The 20716-nt window shown below is 38.6% G+C and overlaps 1 protein-coding gene across 3 annotated transcripts in view; it reads left to right on the top strand.

Annotated features, from left to right (window-relative positions):
* Positions 1-20716, top strand: part of trappc9 (trafficking protein particle complex subunit 9) — a 242605-nt gene that overhangs the window by 31745 nt on the left and 190144 nt on the right. For all 3 annotated transcript variants that reach the window (XM_080863780.1, XM_080863781.1, XM_080863782.1), the window contains 3 exons: positions 10231-10357; positions 11638-11783; positions 19195-19280. In XM_080863780.1, the coding sequence (XP_080719906.1) occupies positions 10231-10357; positions 11638-11783; positions 19195-19280 (359 nt within the window). The remainder of the gene's footprint in view (positions 1-10230; positions 10358-11637; positions 11784-19194; positions 19281-20716) is intronic.

Here is a 20716-nt window from a genome sequence, read left to right as displayed (position 1 = left end):
ATTGAGAACATTTCGAACAGTGGTGAACTTTCCCAAAAGTGGCTGATCTACCAGAATTACTCCAAGAGCACATGAATGAGTCATCCAGGAGGTCACAAAAGAAGCCTGAACAACATCTCCAGAACTGCAGGCCTCACTTGCCTAATCCATGCTTTTCTGGGTTCTCCATTGGGTCATAGTAGTAGTCAGACTCCATGCCACTGATTGGCTGATAAGTAGCGTCAGTTGATGAGTCATTGAGTGTCGTTTACGAAAATTAAAACCGCAATTTTTGAAATCCGGCGATTATATTTGAATCGGGGAAATTTTTTATGGAATGCCAGGACTGACATAATGAATTAATTAAATACACCATTAAATATTATCTATTAGAGCACTTCGCTCTCGCTCTGCAGGCCTACTTGTTGTTCCTAGAGTATTTAAAAGTAGAATGGGAGGGAGAGCCTTCAGTTTTCAGGCCCCTCTTCTGTGGAATCCAGTTTGGATTCAGGAGACAGACACTATCTCTACTTTCAAGATTAGCCTTAAAACTTTCCTTTTTGCTAAAGCATATAGTTAGGGCTGGACCAGGTGACCCTGAATCCTCCCTTAGTTATGCTGCAATAGACGTAGGCTGCCGGGGATTCCCATGATGCATTGAGTTTTTCCTTTCCAGTCACCTTTCTCACTCACTATGTGTTAACAGACCTCTCTGCACTGAATCATATCTGTTATTAACCTCTGTCTCTCTTCCACAGCATGTCTTTATCCTGTCTTCCTTCTCTCACCCCAACCGGTTGCAGCAGATGGCCCCGCCCCTCCCTGAGCCTGGTTCTGCCGGAGGTTTCTTCCTGTTAAAAGGGAGTTTTTCCTTCCCACTGTCGCCAAAGTGCTTGCTCATAGGGGGTCATATGATTGTTGGGTTTTTCTCTGTATCTATGAAGCGCCTTGAGGCGACTTTTGTTGTGATTTGGCGCTATATAAATAAAACTCAACTGAATTGAATAATTAATTAAAATTGGAAATAGTTAATTGAATAAATATTTACGACTCTTAATTAATTAATTAGTGACACATTTAATTAAATATTTAATGATGTATTTATTTAATTTATTTTGGCACTATTGCCCCCTTCATGTCTCGCTTTGAAATCATTTTATCTGTCAGCGTCACCATCAAACTAAGGGGGCGCAGGTTACGCTGCCACTGCAGCTTCTCTAACATTTGATTGGTTGCCGTGCAAAGTAAGTCAATACAGGTTGATCCTAGATAATCTATTGCTTGTACGGACTTGGGGCAGCCAGGTATCCCAGAATGCATTTCAGATCACAGGCAGCAATGGTGGTGGTATAAAGTTTTAAAATACCCTGTTTTTCTGTCACCAACTACACTTTTAATAGTGTTTTAGCTGCGATTGTAGTGCCTAATCTTCACACGTCTGGTCAGGTTGTCAACATAGAACATGTTTGCAAAAGTACTCAGATTCTTTTCAGAGATGTCTCTAGCGCTGCTAACAGTCAGCATGCAGAGCTCACAGCCCCAGTGTTCCATCTTAACAGTTTTTTTTTTCTTTTTTTTTCAGTTGTTTGTTTGTTTTTTTTATTCCACTCTCCGTGTTCCACATGTTGCATTCGCAGATTCTCATTTTCACCGAACGATCGTCTCTTTCCGCCTGGTCTTGTGTCTCTGTGCTATGGTAACATAAAGAATGAGCTGATATATTTCTCAGGACACCAGCGATCAGCTCAACAGGCCCTCAGTTTACCTGCATGCATCCTCCTCACCCGTCAGCTGTTTAACACCTGCTGCTAATTCAGGAAACATGCCCACGTTACCTGGTGATAGTCACAGTCGCAGCTGGTGCTCAATATGACGCAATGTCTTCACATTTTTCTGCACAAGATAAGTAAATATAGTATTTTTCCCAAGTGCAGGGCTGCTGGAGCTTGTTTCCCAACAGAGCCCTTTATAGGTGAACCAGCTTTATCAGCGACTGATGTCCAATCACCGGCACACAGCTTTGAAACATCACCTGAGTTTTAGCTCTCAGTGGTTAAACGCTGGACTTGATTCACTCAGGTTTTGTCTGTCGGGTTATTTTTACTTCACTGTTTTATTTACAACTGAGAAAATTGGTTTGGCTGAGGTGAAAGTTACGTTTCATAACTGCATAGGTTTACTGAAGTTTAATGGCTCACTGGCACATGTGTTAGACTGAACCATTCACTTTTCCTTATCTGGTGTGTTTTGGATTTTTTTTATCAGTGAATTTTGAGATTTTAGACAGGGGAGGGGGGGTTGGGAATGAGTTTTTTAGCAGTAGCTGGTGAGTCTTTAGCTACAGAAACAAGCCTGTTTGTTTTGTTAATTGTTGGCAGCCGAACTCGTTACGTTTTAGGTGTTGTTTGTTCTGAGCTGCTGCGTTGCTGACAAAGGAACACACGAACCCGACCAGTACAAGTTTGCAGGAGTGGTTCTTTTGGCTTTGGTCGAAAGTCATCTGAACCTTCGTTTTCTAAAACCACACTGTTTTTTTTGCCTCTGTTCTGTCTAAAACTGGGATCTTTATACGAGCGGCTTTGAGAAGTTCCAGCTCCATATCGCGACGACGGCATTCGTTCTCGGTGGCCTGATGTCGTTGCTTTAACAAATACTGTGTTTCAATTTCTTTCAAGTTTAGCCAAAGCACGTTTTTCTTTGACTGTCTCGTTATTATATTGGCAAAGTGCAATGCATTTGTCACGCCTTTTTTGCGCCTCTTCCATATGCTTTGCCAATAATATCACGTCAGCCTTCTTGCCAGCCTCACCCCATTCCCGACTTTCCCTTTGTTCGTCCTGCATTATCTCTTTCTTTAGCCTGATTGCGTCCTCCCAGTTGTTGTGGAGTGACTTGCACCTGGCTTTTCTTCAGCCTCCTTTCTTTGTTCGTGTTCAAGGTGTTCCACTAACGTTTTTTTTCTCCTGTTGCTCCTTTAACGTGATTTCTTTTTTAACTTCTTTAAGGTTATTTTTCCTTCCAATTTGCTCTCTTTGCTCATGAAGAACCGCGTATGCTTCAAGGGTTCTTAGATTAGCGTTGTGCTGATTATTTTGAATTAATATGTCGGATATATTCATTCGCTCGCTAATTTTTAGTTCTTTTTCTTTTCGAGCTCTCAGTTTTTTAAGCTCTGTGAATACCTTGTTTGGCATTTGAACCGAGGACGTTTGGAGGGCTTTGTTGAAGTTTGGACCATCGCGATCATTAGCTCTAGCATAAATGTGAGACATATTTAATAAAGGTTGACTTTCACTGGTATTTTAGACTTTCAGCGGTATTGTTCACTTGTGTAGAAAGTATAGCGTCGCTGAGGCTCTATTTAGGCCTTTGAGCTGAGCCTAAGCCCCGCCCCCTGTGCTGTTAATAGATGGTGGGCGTGGAAAGGATTTTGGCCTGATGCGCCAAAAATTAGTTTGTTTCTTTATTCAACTTTTGAACAGTGATACTCTGTCAGTACATATTCAGTAAATGCAAATTATTTACATGGCAGTGCACTTCAGGCATAAATCTAGACCCCTAGATAAAACATTATGGGTCATTCCCACAACCCACAGCTTTACTGTGTTCCAGCAAAGTATCCAATAGCAGTGACAACTCCTCCATAGTAACAGGTGGGATTTTTCTTTTTTGAGGACGGCTCCTTTTACCTTTCAATACGGAGGGTCTGTTTATGTTTTGATCAAGAGCCTTTATTTGGGCAGCTGAAGAGGAGAGGTCTATCTTATGGCCAACCTCTGGCTGTATCTTGGTCATATTACACAGCAAAACCCAGTATGCAGGTTCATCTGTAACAGTCCTTGTGCCTCAGATCCGCACTGTTGCTTCTACATTAAACAGAAGAGCAGCGACATGGCTGCAGGTCTCCACGACTCCGGCCATACAGGTGCAGTGGGCGGCTTCAACCTTTCCTGTGATGCTCACAGTGACCTATGGCTGCAATGCTGGTTCATTCAGTCTTCAGAAAATGAACCTAAAGTATGTAATGCAAGGATGTCATCACTTTCAAGATGGAGAAAGCATAAAGTGACAATTATGAATCACTTTATATGATAAGGAGATTCTGCAGGTCATTACTCAATGTATAAAACTAAAATAAAATTTATTTTTAGTGACACCGGATAAAAACATGGAAGCAAGATGTATAATTAGAATTACTTACAATAAATATGAATAAATTATTGCAATTTCTTTAACCATAAAGAATAACTAAATCCTTCAGGACAATGTCACATGAATGCACTGAACTCACTATGTTATACACCTAACAGAGCCTCCACACGTTCTCACTGTAATTTCCCCCTCATGACTGAATTTATGTTTGCACTAATTTGAATGTTTGGGGGAAAATCAAACGCATTTCACTCGCAGTACTCGAGCTGACTTACCTTTGTTGGAATGACGACTTGTACGCGCTGACTCCACAGACAAGGTACGAAAATATCTCAGGCTACGTCAATAGTGGTTGGTCTTCAGGGTTTCTACTCCATGGCCATATTTCATACAGGTCCACATTTCCAATGCACGCTCTTTCTGCAAGTACCGCCGCTTCGCCTCTGGACGCAATTGGTCTCTATACAGCAGGGGTGTCAAACTCAAATACACAGTGGGCCAAAATTCAAAACTGGAACAAAGTCGCGGGCTAACGTTAATATTTATTGAAATATATTTATTCCTCCAGATATAAGAATGAATCTTTTGTTATGGACTCAAACACGTTTTGCTGAAAAACTGAATATGGAACAAACAAAGATTAATACTAAACAATATATATATTAGCTGTATAATACCAGTAGGCCAGCTCTGATAGTAATTTGGTGTGGCTTCGCGGGCCAAATGTAAGTAGGCTGCGGGCCAAATTTGGCCCGTGGGCCAGAGTTTGACACCCATGCTATACAGGGTGGGCCATTTATATGGATACACCGTAATAAAATGGGAATAGTTGGTGATATTAAAGTCCTGTTTGCCCCCTCACATATACTGATGTGCCACAAACTCCTCTAGATGGGTGGTGACCATGGTGGCCATTTAGAAGTCGGCCATCTTGGATACAACTTTTGTTTTTTCAATAGGAAGAGGGCCATGTGACACATCAAACTTATTGGTAATGTCACAAGAAAAACAATGGTGTGCTTGGTTTCAACATAACTTTATTCTTTCATGAGTTATTTACAAGTTTCTGACCACTTATAAAATGTGTTCAATGTGCTGCCCATTGTGTTGGATTGTCAATGCAACCCTCTTCTCCCACACTGATAGCAACACCGCAGGAGAAATGCCAGCACAGGCGTCCAGTATCCGTAGTTTCAGGTGCTGCACATCTCGTATCTTCACTAGAGATGGCAAGATACCAGTTTTTTATGTCCGATACCGATATCATAAATTTGGATATCCGATATGAATCCAATAGTGTTTTTTTTTTTTTTTAATCAATAAAACTTTTTTTAAAATATCTTGCTGCATTTTGTATAAGTTCATACTCAAGTTTAAATAAACAACAACACTAAAGCTATTCTGTTATACCTGTATGCAAAAAATACACTGCACCCAAAAATTTCATAGTTCAGCAATACTGATCAATCTAATAAACTTAAACCTACTCCAGCCTTCCTATTCTGGTATTTTAAAGAGTACTTAGCAGAAATAGTAAGCAACCTAACTAATAGGGTTGCAAACTCTCAGCAAAAAAAACAAAACAGGGAACCCCCCCCCCCCCCCCCCCCCCCCCCCCCCCCACCTCATGATTCTTAATTGACGTAATCAACTTTAATTTGATGCAGCGTGGGGGAAAAAAATGCACAGAAATAAATTATTTTTCAAAAAAAATAAATAGATTCAACATCTTTCTTCAACAGAATTGCAGACTGCACAGATGGTATCTTCCCAAACGAAAAAGTACTATAGCTTGCTAGGGTATATTGGACTTAATAGTTACTATATACAGTAATGGACTTCTATACACTTTACATCAGATTAAAACTTTGGGTGTAAGATTCAGATAATTATTTAATGAAAGCTAGACATTTTAAATGAGAATAAGAAAGAAAAGTATGTCTTTCTGCCCCCTTTTCCCTGTTAATGCCCTATCGGCCCCCCTGGCTATACTTTGCTAGATCCGCCCCTGAACAGTTACCAGCCGTCAGCTACGTAGAAAGGGATCCTGGTGTAGAAAGTAGGGGTGCAACGATACACAAAATTCGTGGTTCGGTTTGATATTTTTTCGATACAAAAGAAAATGTTCATGCCTTTTTAATTTGTCATTTATTAAAATTATAAATATATATTTTAATTCAAAAGTAAAGTTTTTAAATTTAATGTTGCTGAAACAACAAAGTAATAAAAAAATATATATATCTGATTGAGGAATCACTCATCTTTGAAAAAGAGAGTTTATTGCAGAGAAATGGCTCTTTCCAAAATAAAAGCTATACTATACGCTTCTTCTGGGCTATATTCTCAGCAGCATATTAAACATATCAGGTCCCCATAAGGAGAATCATGTGCTAACGGCTGTCTAAATGACTCGGGTAAAGTTTGTAGCATCTGTGCTTGTTTTTGTCTGCTTCCACTTGTCTTTGCACTAGGATGATGTCGGAGTAAATGTGCAGTCATATTCGTTGTGTTCCCACTAGTGCTGTCAGCGTTAATCTCGTTGAAATGACGTTAACGCCACAACACGGCAAATCTCTGTTAACGAGCTACCGCAGATCGCCCCATGCGTGGGGCTGGACGGCCAACACATTAACGAGCTAACTGCGCTAACACACTAGTTCCCACCAATGTAATTGAGCATTGCATGGCACATCCAACATACTGTTTTATTTTAGTCCATGACGCGCTTACCTTCAGAGTCATGCTTCACATGAAGACCAAGATAGTTCCAAAGGCCAGATCTGAATGAGGGTGGGGGAGGTTCAATTTGCCATGTTGCAAGGAGAGCTTAACTTGTGTCTCGCTAGCTTGCCCTGCGCTCAGTGAATCTGCGTTCGACTACTCCGCCTAGGCTGCACTGTCGAGCGCAGATCCACTGAGCGCCCAACACAGACAGCATCGTCAGAAGGAAAGTTGATAAAATAAATTAAAAATTTTGTATTGTTCGATACATATGCGTACCGAACGGAAAGCACTGTATCGAACGATTCAATATCGATACAAGTATCGTTGCACCCCTAGTAGAAAGTAATATTAAATAAATTCTAAAAATCAAATTCAAATTCAAATTTTATTTGTCACGTACACAGTCATACACAGTACGATATGCAGTGAAATGCTTGGACAACTGCTCGTGACCTAAAGAAAACAAAAAAGGAAAAGGCTATGAATAAGATAGGAAATAAATATGAAAAATTAAAAAGGGTAAATTTTACTAGGAAGGAATAAAATATAAATTAAGGTTAAAAAGGAAATAACTCTACAACACAAATTAGAATGAAGGGTAAATTTAACTGGGAAAGAATAAGATAAAATATATAAATTAAAGTTGAAAATAAAATGACTGTACAACAAAATACACAATACACAATATAGAACTATATAAGAATGTATGAAGAAATATAAATAAATATATACACAATAACAGCAGCTGTACAAGTATTAACTGGAAATGAAGAATATAATGTCCAGTGTTGTGCAATCCACATTATGTCTTCTGCAGTGCAAATATGCTTAAAGTGATTATCAAGGTAACAACAGATTATCAAGGTTAAACGTGCTGCTGTTGTTCAGCCGCTGGTTTCTTCTTTCTGGTGCAAAGTGGGCCAAAAACAAAGAAGAGAGATGGACTCGCGACAGAAAAGCTGATCAGCTGATCATTAAGCAGTTTCATGATTGAAGTAGCAGCAGGAGAGGGAGGGAGAGAGAAGAGGCACTCGCTCCATATATCGGTTGTTAAGCTTAAAGCGGGAATGCTTTACAAACATTCAGAGATGAACTTACACACTTGCTTTATTTCTCTCTGGGATCACTTCCTCGGAGATGAAATGCCGGTTTGGTAGCGAGGCTGCAAATACACACAGCTGCTCTATCACGTGAGCACACTGCTCCGACGTACTATGGTTATGGGCTGAGTTACACCATGTCGCAAGTTTTGTGAGGTGCTTTTTTGATATTTAATGGATCGGATTACATTTTTTATTTCTCTCCGATATCTGATCCAGTAATTTACGTCAGTATCTGACCGATACTGATACGTAATATCGGATCGGTCCATCTCTAATCTTCACACCATAGAAAATTGCCTTCAGATGACCCCAAAGATAAAAGTCTAAGTGGGTCAGATCGGGAGACCTTGGGGGCCATTCAACTGGCCCACGACGACCAATCCACTTTCCAGGAAACTGTTCATCTAGGAATGCTCGGACCTGGCACCCATAATGTGGTGGTGCACCATCTTGCTGGAAAAACTCAGGGAACGTGCTAGCTTCAGTGTATAAAGAGGGAAACACATCATCATGTAGCAATTTTTAAATATCCAGTGGCCTTGAGGTTTCCATTGATGAAGAATGGACCCACTATCATTGTACCCCATATACCACACCAAACCATCACTTTTGTTGTTCCAACAGTCTTGGAGGGATCCATCCAATGTGGGTTAGTGTCAGACCAATAGCGGTGGTTTTGTTTGCTAACTTCACCATTCACATAAAAGTTTGCCTCATCACTGAACAAAATCTTCTGCGTGAACTGAGGGTCCTGTTCCAATTTTTCGTAAGGTGTCTTGCGTTGAAATCTGCTTCAATGACCCGGTTACTGCGTTCACCAGATATCAACACAATTTTGATCCGCTCCTCACGTGTTAACCTCTTCGACATGTCAATGGCTGTGAACAAAGAGAAACCTCATGAAAGAATAAAGTTACGTTGAAACCAAGCACACCATTGTTTTTCTTGTGACATTACCAATAAGTTTGATGTGTCACATGGCCCTCTTCCTATGGAAAAAAAACAAAACAAAAGTTGTATCCAAGATGGCCGACTTCTAAATGGCCACCATGGTCACCACCCATCTTGAGGAGTTTGCCCCCTCACATATACTAATGTGCCACAAACAGGACTTTAATATCACCAACCATTCCCATGTTATTACGGAGTATCCATATAAATGGCCCACCCTGTACAGTCCATTCTCTTTTGAGCTGCTTTTAAGCATCTTTCTTGTAGTCGTCGTTCCAACTCAGGAACCTGTTTTGATTTGTGGACCTGGAAAATAGCGTCGCGCTCCCACAATACATTGCGGCGTGACGTCAACTCCAAAGCCCTGTTAGCATTTCTATTCAGTCTACAGCTTGTATAAAATGTTTTTCTATCTATAAGTTATCTTTAATTTTTTAATTTATACACCTTTAATAAAGTCTGTAATATAGTCTGTTTGAAATGTGATGTTAACAAATTTATTGCAATCAGCATTGTTGTGATACTTAAGTTAAATTCTATTTAATGACATATTTAACACCAAGTTAGTTGCTAGTAAAAGGATAAACACTCAGAGCTGATACTAGTCTCTTCTGGTTGTTAAGTTCACTAATGTTAATTATTGATATAAGCAAAAGACAATTTGTTGCTAGATGCAGTAACATTATTCATTAATGTATTATTATATATAATTATTGTCTGCTCCACTCTCCCTTTTTCTTCTTCCTTTTTTCACTCTGATCATAACTGGTCTTTTCATTAAGTGGCTCTTTTTGTTTTCATTTGGTTTGGTTAACCAGAATGATGCACACCACTTACAACAATCCTGCTGTCATTGCAAACTACACTACCTGGGTACTTCAAGAAGGTGTCTGTCTTGCTTGCTGGCTAGCAGAGTCTACGAACATGACCATCTGCCATTACAAAAAGCCTGTCAAAGAACCTCCCCTTACATACTCCTAATCCTCCTAAAGGCACACAGATGTGTATAAAATATTTCCAAGTCTTCCCTTAGTGGACACACTTGTAAGAAGTACATCCTGTGGCTGGGTGAGCAGGTGTTGATGGTACAATTTATAAACTATAATTTTTCTTTAAGACTGGGGTTGTTAGTGCTGAGAGGGAATAACTCAGAAGTCAGTAATGATGCCATTTAATTTATGTTGGACACAAAGATGTGAGCACCAGTGTAGAGGACTCATCATGTTTGTAATTGTTACTTTCTTGACCTTGACAGAGTTATGTTTAGTTTGCTTTAGGGGCATGGATTTTTTTTCACTGTGATGCGCTCTTACATTTATAGAGAAGAAAGAAGTCACCCAGAGTCTGGAGAACTACACCTCCAAGTGTCCTGGTGGAATGGAGATTATCACCCTTCCTGATGGCTTGAAGCTACCTCCAGTGCCCTTCACAAAGCTCCCTATTGTTCGGTAAGGTGGCAGTCTAGTTAATGTTACTCCAGCGTGGCTCGATTTCTTTCTTTAAAAAAGAAAAAAAGAAAAAAAAAAGTAAGATGTTGCCTCTCCAGTGCACATTTTGTCACAACAAAATAAGTGAAATGGATCCACATTGGTTTATGCTTTCTGTCTGGAGAGACTGCTGTCCCTGAAGTTAAACGGACTTTTTGTTATACTTTGATCAAGTGATCCCTTCACTTTATGGTTTGATGGTCAGACGCTTGAGAGATGAGTTACAATGTTTTAAATTAATGTTAATTATTGCCACACTGCTTGCAATAAAATTAGATTAGTTTAGCCTTTGTCTCCCCTGACAGAAATTTGTCTTGGACAAATGAGTGGGACATCGCACATAAAATAGCATAACATTAAATTCACACACACACTCATAATTTTGTCATTGAAAAGTTTAACTGATAATTGATGATTTACCACATACTCTTCAAATATGCGCTTCAAGGGGAGACGAATGGCGCAGACCAATTGTCTTTCCGGTCATTTAATCAAATTTTGAATTGTCCTATAAATTAGTAACATAATGCTTTTATCCACATCATAAGCCCTAAGCTTTCTTTAAAAAAAGTTATTCAAGCACTGACTGATTTGTTAACAAGCATACTTCATATGGTGTAACTGACAGTCATTGAAGTGAAGGAAACTTTGGCGAATGTCTAAATACTTAACTGTTGTCACTTCAATTTTTTCTCCACTAATTCAAAGCAGACGGTGAGCTCCTGTAGGTATCAGATTGAAGCTAATTTCATTGGTTTTAGTTTCTGCACCACCACTGCACAGTCCCTTTCCTTATTTTATTTTTTTATTGTTTTTATAAATAACTTAAGATTCAGATATTTCTGATTCCTGCAATTGTTTGTGTATAATGTAAGGAGTGGAGTACACACTTTCTTCAAGTTCCTGTACTTTTTTTGTTTTGCTGAACTTGTAACTTTTAACAACGAATAGTACCATAATTCTCTCTAACAGTGTGCTCTAATAAATATGAATGTTCATCACAAACACTTTGAAATACCATATATGACATAAGCAGTTGTAAATAACTTTATTTAAAAGGTTGCCTAGATATTGGGCGACGCGTTGAGGGTGTTGAAAGCATTATATAAATGCAATCTATTATTATTATTATTATTATTATTGTTATATTGCTGCCATGTCAAATGATCATTAAGGAACTTTAAACCTTGAATACTTGTGGAAAAATACGGTAACCCATGCCACTGTTTCTTCGTCGATAGATCTGTGAAGCTCCTTAATCTGCCCGTCAGTCTGCGGCCCCATAAAGTGAAAGGCCTGCTGGGACAGAATATATCCAATGCTAGCCCTTTCATCTACTCACCAATCATCATGCACAACAGAGGAGAGGAGCGTTGTAAGAAAATAGGTAAGTCCAATTAGGATTTTAGTGAAGATGCCACCGTGTTGGGTCATAGTTGAAGTGTCCAAACCTGGTTTCAAAAGCGAGTCAATCCACATAGACTCCCATAGATGTTTCCAGTCTGGTACAAAAGCTGTGAAATGGTGGGGACTGGTAACCCTCAAAGTGAGGGGCACGGCTGTTTTGATTGGCAGTTATGCTGACATAAGCTGCTGTCGCTGTTTGTGGTGCCTTTTGGAACATTTGAATGGAATTATCAGACAAATAATCTAGCTTTTAAGTCTTAGTCAGTTCCTGATCCAAAATCTTCTTCTGTTCCCAAAATCAAAACTGTGGCATCACTGAGAGTTAAAAATGGCCTTAATTCTTTCATCTGGAATAAAATGATCAGTGAGTCTGCTCTTTCAGATGTTGTAATAAAGTTTAACATCCGGGGATCCATGAACAACAGGAGTTATGAAGTTTAATGGAGTTAGAAGTCAGCCCTCCTTGCTTTCTTTGCAGCCATTGGATAAATATCAGACGTTGCAGAAACTGAAAATGTCTGTAGTGTTGATGTTTAGAAATCAGAGCTATTAAAAAGGTGCCCGAGGAACAGACATCTTGTCCTATAGTCCCCATATAAAGTGGGACACCTGGTCAGTCTAGTCACAAATGGCTCGTTTCAGTCCTGAATGCCACCTGCACTGTAAGATTTGATCACCTGCCTCCTAACTTTGCCACATCAAGCTTCCTGTTGTTTGGATTGTTTGAAGTTTCATTTACAAAAATGTTACCAAAGGGGGAAAACAGGAATTTCACACTGCGGAGCTTCAAGTGCTGCTGTCGAAATTAGCAAACAAAAGCTAATTTAGGGGAGACAGTAGGCGTATTAGAGGATTACTTATTGTTCAAAGCATTTTCAAAACAATTAGAAAGATTAATTTTACAGCTCCTTATGGCATGAGAAAAGAGAGCTGTTGGACAAAGTTAACCATTCTAAACCAGTGCAGTCAGTGTAAAAGGCAGTAAGTTGTGGGTCAGCAGGTTACTGAGATAATAAATTAGGAAAATATTGGCTTTTTAATGTGACAATGCAAATGATAATTGTGATGCTGTCTCTGGATGACAGTCTGTATTGTTTAAGCTGAGACTGAGATCTTTCAACATGCTGCAGTGCTGTGTTGGCTAACTTTACATCAGTCTCCAAACTTAGCAGTTGTCTATTTCATTTGAGTTCTCCACACTTCTTGAAGGACATTCAGGATGTTGTGTGTTTTGTGACTTGAGAACGCCACGATGCAGGATTTTCAAATTGATACTGTATGTATGTACCGTAAGTGTATGTAGTTAAAATGTCAGACGAGTTTAAATCTCCGTGGCCTTGACCTAAAGGTCAGAAGTCAGCTTGAGAAGAAGGTGATGTTGGATTTTGAAATTGACACTACAGGTGTTTGTACTAGGAGGCTGAGGGCTGCTGGCAATTGCAGGTATTTTTAGAAATTGTTACTTCAAATTACAAACTTGGCAAAACAAGACATCAACCTGTCTGGATTTTTGACGTTTGATAATAGGAGGTTCATCTTAGAAGCTGAAAACACAAGTTGTCATATAAAACCACAGATCCTTTTCAAGGACAATGGCACATAGCAAAAGGATTAAATTCGATTAAATTCTCTCATTTACAGTGTCAAAAAAACTGCTTTAAAAATGTTTCTCATCTGGGGGAATTAATGACTATTAATACTTTTAAACAGGCCCAGAAACTAAGCTTTGGTCCAGTCTTTGGTTCTAATTTCATATGCTGACCATATATAATTTAGTATAAAAGATGAATGCTGCTGATTGTTAAATACAGTATTTCACAGTGGGGTGCAGTAACAGCCCCTAACATCTTATCTCTAAAATGTTTATTAAAAAAATATTCTAACGGGACATGAGAGACAGTTTAACAAACACTGGAATGTTTGACTTTTGTTTACTCAAGTAAAAGTGAAAATGTACAGGCTCTGAAATGCAGCTCTTTGAAGGACATTTCTACCATTTTTTTCTTTCAAAGCTAACTGAATCTTGTTGCTATATTAATATAGTACTAAAATAAATGAGAAAACATGGGAATACACAGTCTTATTTTTTTAATTTTGCGTTAACACCTTAATAGAATCATGAGCAAAGTCGAGGGTTAAATTGAGATGGGGCAACAGGTGAGGCAACCCTAAAATCGGTTGTAGTGGCTTTGTGTGGGGAAAAGAATCACAATCCGGTCTTTAAGTGATGACGTGATAAACCCTGCTTCCGGGCCCAAACTACTCTGCGTTTAATAAGGCTGTTGTTATTTTTAACATGTTTTTATGATTTGCATCTTCTGTTTAGTCAGTGATCACTGCTGGCCTCTCTGTTTTTATTACCGCTAATCATTTTAAAACTCAGTTTTTAAAACCTTATGATGTAACTACAGCCCAGCCCATGCAGCAGTATATTAATGACTAACTTGACTGACCTTGTATTGTGGATGGATTATCTCAGTTGTTCTCCTGACTGAAGTTTGGTCCACTTACGGTATCCTGTCCCGCGATTCCATTTGTCCCTAACCATCGGGAACCGTCACGTTAACTTTTACAGAGTGGAAAAAAGTTAGCGTTCATCCTCCCTTCACTGTGTTTATGTTATGCTAACATAGCTGTGTCGCTAGCAATCACATAGCACATCATTTTAAACCAGCTAGCCCAACTTCAGTAACCCTACAAACGTCACTGCTGTTTACTTTCCTGTCTTCATTTATGTTGGAAGTGATAGCAGAGCTGTGCGTTTAAAATTTTCAGAGTCTCTCAGTCAGTACATGGCATATCATGTTTAGGTGGAATCTAGCGAGCTAACTTCTTGCTAACTTGTAACTCTGTTAAATTGAATAAATTCTGTTTTCATGGATGCCTGGATGTTAAACTCAATTGCTACACCTGGTAAAGCAGCAACGCTGATCATTTTATTAAAGATGAAAGAATTTAGACAGTTTTTCAACTCCCAGTAATGCTGCAGTGATCGTTTGACTTATGGACCTGCAGCGTAGTTTGGGCCCAGACATAGTTAATGACGTCAGACTTCAGGACCGGATATTTTCTGCTGTGAGCTCCAGCAGATTTTCTTTGTGGACAGGCTTTGATCAGCCAGCCTCTGTTGGTGATGCTGTTGCTTTGAATTAATTGTGTGAATAAACTGAAGTATCATTTCTGCTACACTTGACATAACCCAACTATGACCGTGAACACAAAGTCCTTTACTGTAAATTCCCCACAGTATGACAAGCTAACGTACTTATTCCATGCTAAAGTGGCCTGTATTTTCCTGCAACCTTTGTATAAGACAAAGTTAGTATACCACAGTTTGTTTTGCAGGACAACATTAAAGCAACACAACTTCACGTCATATACAGATCCAATATCTGATTTTAAAAAACAAGGACATTTAGTGACAGCTTTAAATTTCCAGTTTGTCAAATGCCACTGAGCAGCATTTACCTTAAAATTTAACCTTTCTTGTCTTTCCTACATCTTCCTCCACCTCTGGCTGAAGTTAGCTCACACTCTTCTCTCCCTGGGAAATGCAGGACACAAACATTTTGTTTGCTAATATTTTTTGGGCTGTTAAGAGATGTTGTATTTGACTTTACCTGCCAATTTAAAACAAAACAAACAAAAAAACATTACTCCCTTTATCCTCACTCCTCTTCTGTAACGCTGGTTAGATGCTAAAGTACCGTGACCAGAATTTATGGACATCTGCACCAAAAAAATGCTTTTTAGAGTAATTCTGGCCCAGCTTTGCCCCGAGTATAGTAGTATTAATGATGCATAAATTATGTTTTTTCTCTTTCATCTCTTTGTGCATGATAAGCTGATGATAGACACATCAATAGGATTGTGTCTTATGCATACTTGCCAACCTTGAGACCTCAGAATTAGGGAGACATTCAAAGGGGGGGTATACATATACAAACAACTTGAATTTATTTATTTAAAGTAAGTTAAATGTCACCATTATAGCTGTCCCCCAATTATTTAATCTAATCTAATAGCTTTAATCTCAGCCACAGCGATTTACTCAGGAACTAATAAACTGAAAAACATCAAACAATAACATTTTGAGGTTATCTAAGTGACTTATCATGTTTAACCTGAGTAGCGAAAGACCGCGGGGGTTTGAAAAGGATGTGCCGGGAGTTCGCTGTTCTCGTCGGCTCAGCTACATTTGAAGTTTACACACCCACATTCTCGCCTGAAAATATGCTAAAAGTTTATTTTGCGACCCAGAAAGAGTAATAAGAGTAATATTAAAATGAAATAAAACTTTCCCTCAAGTAAATCTGTTTTGAAAATGTAATGAGTAAAAAGCACAAATGTGTTTAAAAATGTAGGGAGTTAAAGTAGAAAGTTGACAAAAATAAATACTTAAGAAAAGTACAGATGCCTAAAAACTCTACTTCAGTACAGTAATATGAAGTATTTGTACTTCATTATAAGCAGCTGAGGTGGGAAGTAAAAAGAGTTTTGAAAGAGATGAAGTCTTTGTAGATATGTGCTGAATATCAATGGTCACTTGAGGAGCTAAGACTGAAGCAACACAAATAAGATGGAAGCAATCCACTTTTTTTCCCCTGTTTTCTGAGGTGTATTTCACACTTAATTGGCTGGCTATAAGAGTATGCCTGTGAGCCAGACCTGAGGTTGTGTGGGACTTTCCAGACATTCATATTATAGATGTCTTTCTTTTGACTAGCTTAATTTCCCAGGGTGCATGGCTGCAGTTTGCCTTCCATAAATCCCTTTTCCTGCCAGGGTCTGAGGTAGGATTTTAAGGCCCTCTTTTGCAAGTCTATTTACAGCAAAGGGCTCTCCAAATGGACTAGAATGTGTTACATTTCAAAATGGAGATGGGACTACTGCAGCAGTATTTCAATGCGTTTAACCCCCCACCCCCAGTACTTCAAATATCTTATTCAGGAATCATGGATAGTTTTCTCTCAAAGTTGGAGAAATGTTTTCTGTCAGGTTCTCAGTGCCTGATGAATTTCTCTGATCATTTCCTGACTGTTTGGTACTTTGAAAATCTTTTTCAGAAACCATAATGCGAGCACACCTTTTACCCCTGCCCTTTAAAAACCTTTTTCTCTGGAATCTTTTTAATTAAGTTCTAGTATAATTTGATCTCAATATCACTGCTGGTAGCTCATCACAACAGCTTAATAAATTTCTTTCTGTGAACTAACAATGACCCATTTAAAAAAAAAAAAAAAGAAAGAAAAAGAAATCCATCAAGCCTTAAAGAGCGCATGCATCAATTCAAATTACTGTGGATTTTGTGCCACACAATCTGTATTCATAACATGGCCCACAGTGTGTTTACTGTTGTGTTACACAGCTGTAGCGGTTTCTCAAAAGAGTCTTTAACAGGTCCACTCTGATAACATTAACACACAAGGATTTCTTTTCTTGTTTCTTTCAAATACTGTAGTCTAGTCAAAGCTGCTGGTATCTCAGAGATACTTGTGTATGTTGCAGCAACGGGAAGACTGCTCTCACTCATAAATCATCATAACTTAGCAAATTATTGTGGTCAATGCTAAACATATCCAGTTAATGTTGGACCTGACAGGTACCCATTCCAGCCGTGCCGTTGTCCTGCGACCTGTTTGTCATTCGTATTTGTGCCATATGGATTCATGTCAAAATATGCTAGCAAGTCAGATTAAATTTAATCATAATATTGATTTGAAAAAAATGACCTAAATTTCCTCTGACATTAGCCCATTTGCAACATCATTGTCCATTATTACCTCCACCAAGGACTTAATGATTTATTGGTTGACTGATTGGTTGCTGACAAAAAGCCTTGTAACTTTAAAACTATGATTCCTAGTGTGGTGCATGTTGTCAGAATATAGAAAGTTCTCTAAAAACACTTGGATTTGATGTTTACCTCTGACCTCTCCTTTAAAGTCTACTTTAAAGTCAATAGACTAATAAAAAGGTCAAAATTATAATAATGCTACATGCTGTTTCTTACTGCTATTGTTTATATAACATTGAGGTATATAGAGGAATGCTATATGGGGATTCTAAATATGACATTATAGTTTGCATTGAAATTTAATGTCATAATTGACCTCTCACCTCATTTTTACATTTCACAACTGCCTTTCTTTCAACTTGACCTCAGAATTAAAGTATCATCAAGAGAACGGGCTGCCTAGTTAATTAGAAATATTCTGTAGTGTAATATTATATAATAAACTCAAGTTATTGAGTTTAGTGCTTCATGTTAAGTATTGTAAACATCATTTTCATAATGATGGCTTCATAATAGCCATTCAGTTGATGCTTATAGCTGTGCCACACAGTACAAGCATTACCAAAGCTTTTGAAACATTGGGTTATCATATAGCCCGACGGGCGGGGCTGAGATAGATTTTGGTCGCCCGACCGGAGATATCGCTAGCTCCGGGACGTCGGGCTAGCGATTTTGCGAGCCCTGATTACTTGCAGCTTAAGTAACCATCAGAATGGTGTTGATAACTCACAAACCAGTAAATAAACAGAATTCATTGCTTTTAGAAATGGAAACCTATGAATTAAAGTTTATACTGTCAATATTTGCAAAATTGTAGTTTATCAAACTCGCTATCATTATGTTTGAAAATATAGAAGTGTGGTTGGAGCATCACTGGTCACTCAGAAGGTCAAGGGAAGAACAGGAAATCTGTGCCGCTTTGACGACCACAGGAATCAAATTTACAGCCTTTTTAGAGTCACTCTGGGCCCTTGTACACTTAAAGGTGTGTGTTACAAGCTCAACAAGAGGATCTGCTCTTCTGCTCTGTCCTGTTTCTTGTCTATTGGAATGTGTCAGTGCGTAGCTGTTGCCCATTTGTCATGGTTAGTGTGACTGATTGTCAGCCTCTTACAGGTTTTCTCCCCCTTTTACTGAGAGGTCATGGAAATTAGTTGAACCATTAGATCCAAGCAAATGCGTACAAGCTAGTTTTAGGCACAGATTGCTTACTGTTGGGGAATCACAGGTTTTAACAGCATACGAAAAGAAAACAAGTTCCTTTTGTAATCTGTCATCTAATCAAAAAAGTGATATACGTTTTGTGTGGCATTGTATACGTCATCACTGCTTAGCTGAAAAATCCAGGAAGTTTTTCTTTAATTAACTTCCTGTTTGGTAATGAAAGAAAAAGATGCAACAAACTGATTGAACAGCTGAAAACGTATATCAAGCAGGAATGGAAAAGTCTTGGTTGTTTGTTTGTTTTTTTTAAACAGTGATTGTTGCCTTTGGTCATGAATGGCGTCATAGTGTTATGGTGGATTTTACCATTAATTGCACCTGGGTTTTAATACCACTAAAATCTAATGTTTTTATGTCCATCTTTCTCTAGATTTCCAGTGGGTTCAAGGGGATGTTTGTGAAGTGCAGCTCATGGTCTACAACCCAATGCCTTATGAACTGCGTGTAGAAAACATGGTAGGTCGATTTATGACTCTTAACCTTAACAAGTGCACCATAATCATGGTAAATATCAAAGCACAGAAAGTAGTTGCTATAGTAATAAGTTCTTAATAACACTGGTTTTCAGTTATTCTTGTTTGCTTAGTTATCCTACCTTAAAATCTTTCTTTTTTCTGACAGTGAGTTTGGGAATGATTGCATTTGATTGTGAGAGCTCTTCTTCCTCCAGTGAGAGATCCATCTCGTGATGCTTGTATTGCTTTATTCACCATCCTTTCAGAGGTCGGCCGTTGCCTTTCCTTTTCTGTACTGAGAGGAAAAAATATTTTAAAGTGGACATGAAACACATATCATATATAAAGGCTAATTTACACTATAGAGCCATACTCTCTAAAACGTACACATATTTAACGCTGCCTGTGAAGCTGGATTTAAGAACTCAGTGCTCAAGGTTTTAACCAACCAGCACAGTCAACCTGCCAATTATTGTGTTTATTGGCTGGTTGATGCTAATAGTGCTTAAACTGATGTAAGTCTAACTTTAGGCACTTATTTCTTAAATGCAGCTTCACAGGCAGCGTTAAATATGTGTACGTTTTAGAGAGCAACACACCATGATGTCTTTATACAGACGTCTAGTGTTTCATTTCTACTTTAAAAGAGACCATTTTAACCATTTTAATATTTAATAGTCAATGTATCTCCAGCTCATGCATAGATCTCTACGTCTTCAACATCCATTTCTAACTTACAAACGTTGTCACTCTTGCTTTTTTTTTTTCATGCACACATGTTAAGCCACTTTATTAAGCCAAGGGGTGGAAAACATTTCCCAATAAATTGCTTTTCTTCCTGCTCATTGCTGTCTCTGTTTATGAATGCAGTGATGTGGGACCTCCTTGAAATGCAAAGCAATCCTAAGGCTCGATAAAAGGCCAGCAGGGGAAAGCCTTGCTTTATGCTGTTAGATAGCAGTGGCATACAGGAGTGTACACAATGCATTACATGTCAAAAGTGATGTTGCTTTAATTATTTGGAAAGTCGAGAACAAATTACCGTGAAAGTTTTGTGACAGAGCGTAAGCAGTGACAGTGGACTCCTAATTGCGGAGGCCATCTCAGAGCTGGTGCCAAACAGACTTGGACAAGTCTTGCTGGTTGATTTAGCCATGCTGCATCAACACATAATGGCACATGCTGTTACAGGAGACGCAGACAACCTGCAGTTTGGAACATCTGGTAACTCAAGGAATAGTCACAGTCCACTTGTCCCCAAATTTGCATTTCTATGTGTAACAAGCCAAATATTTGTCTGAGAAATATCATTTCTCTACACCGACTTTTAAGATATACCATACTGTTGACTTTCTGAAAAAAACTAAACTAAACTAAATCAGCATCTTTAAGTCTGTGTAGGCTTTTAATAATGACAGAAGGTGACTGGACTCTTCA

Source organism: Rhamphochromis sp. 'chilingali' (assembly GCF_963969265.1).
Source record: "Rhamphochromis sp. 'chilingali' genome assembly, chromosome: 17".
In the NCBI taxonomy this organism is placed as follows: Eukaryota; Metazoa; Chordata; class Actinopteri; order Cichliformes; family Cichlidae; genus Rhamphochromis; species Rhamphochromis sp. 'chilingali'.
This window is presented reverse-complemented; position numbering and strand designations above follow the sequence as displayed.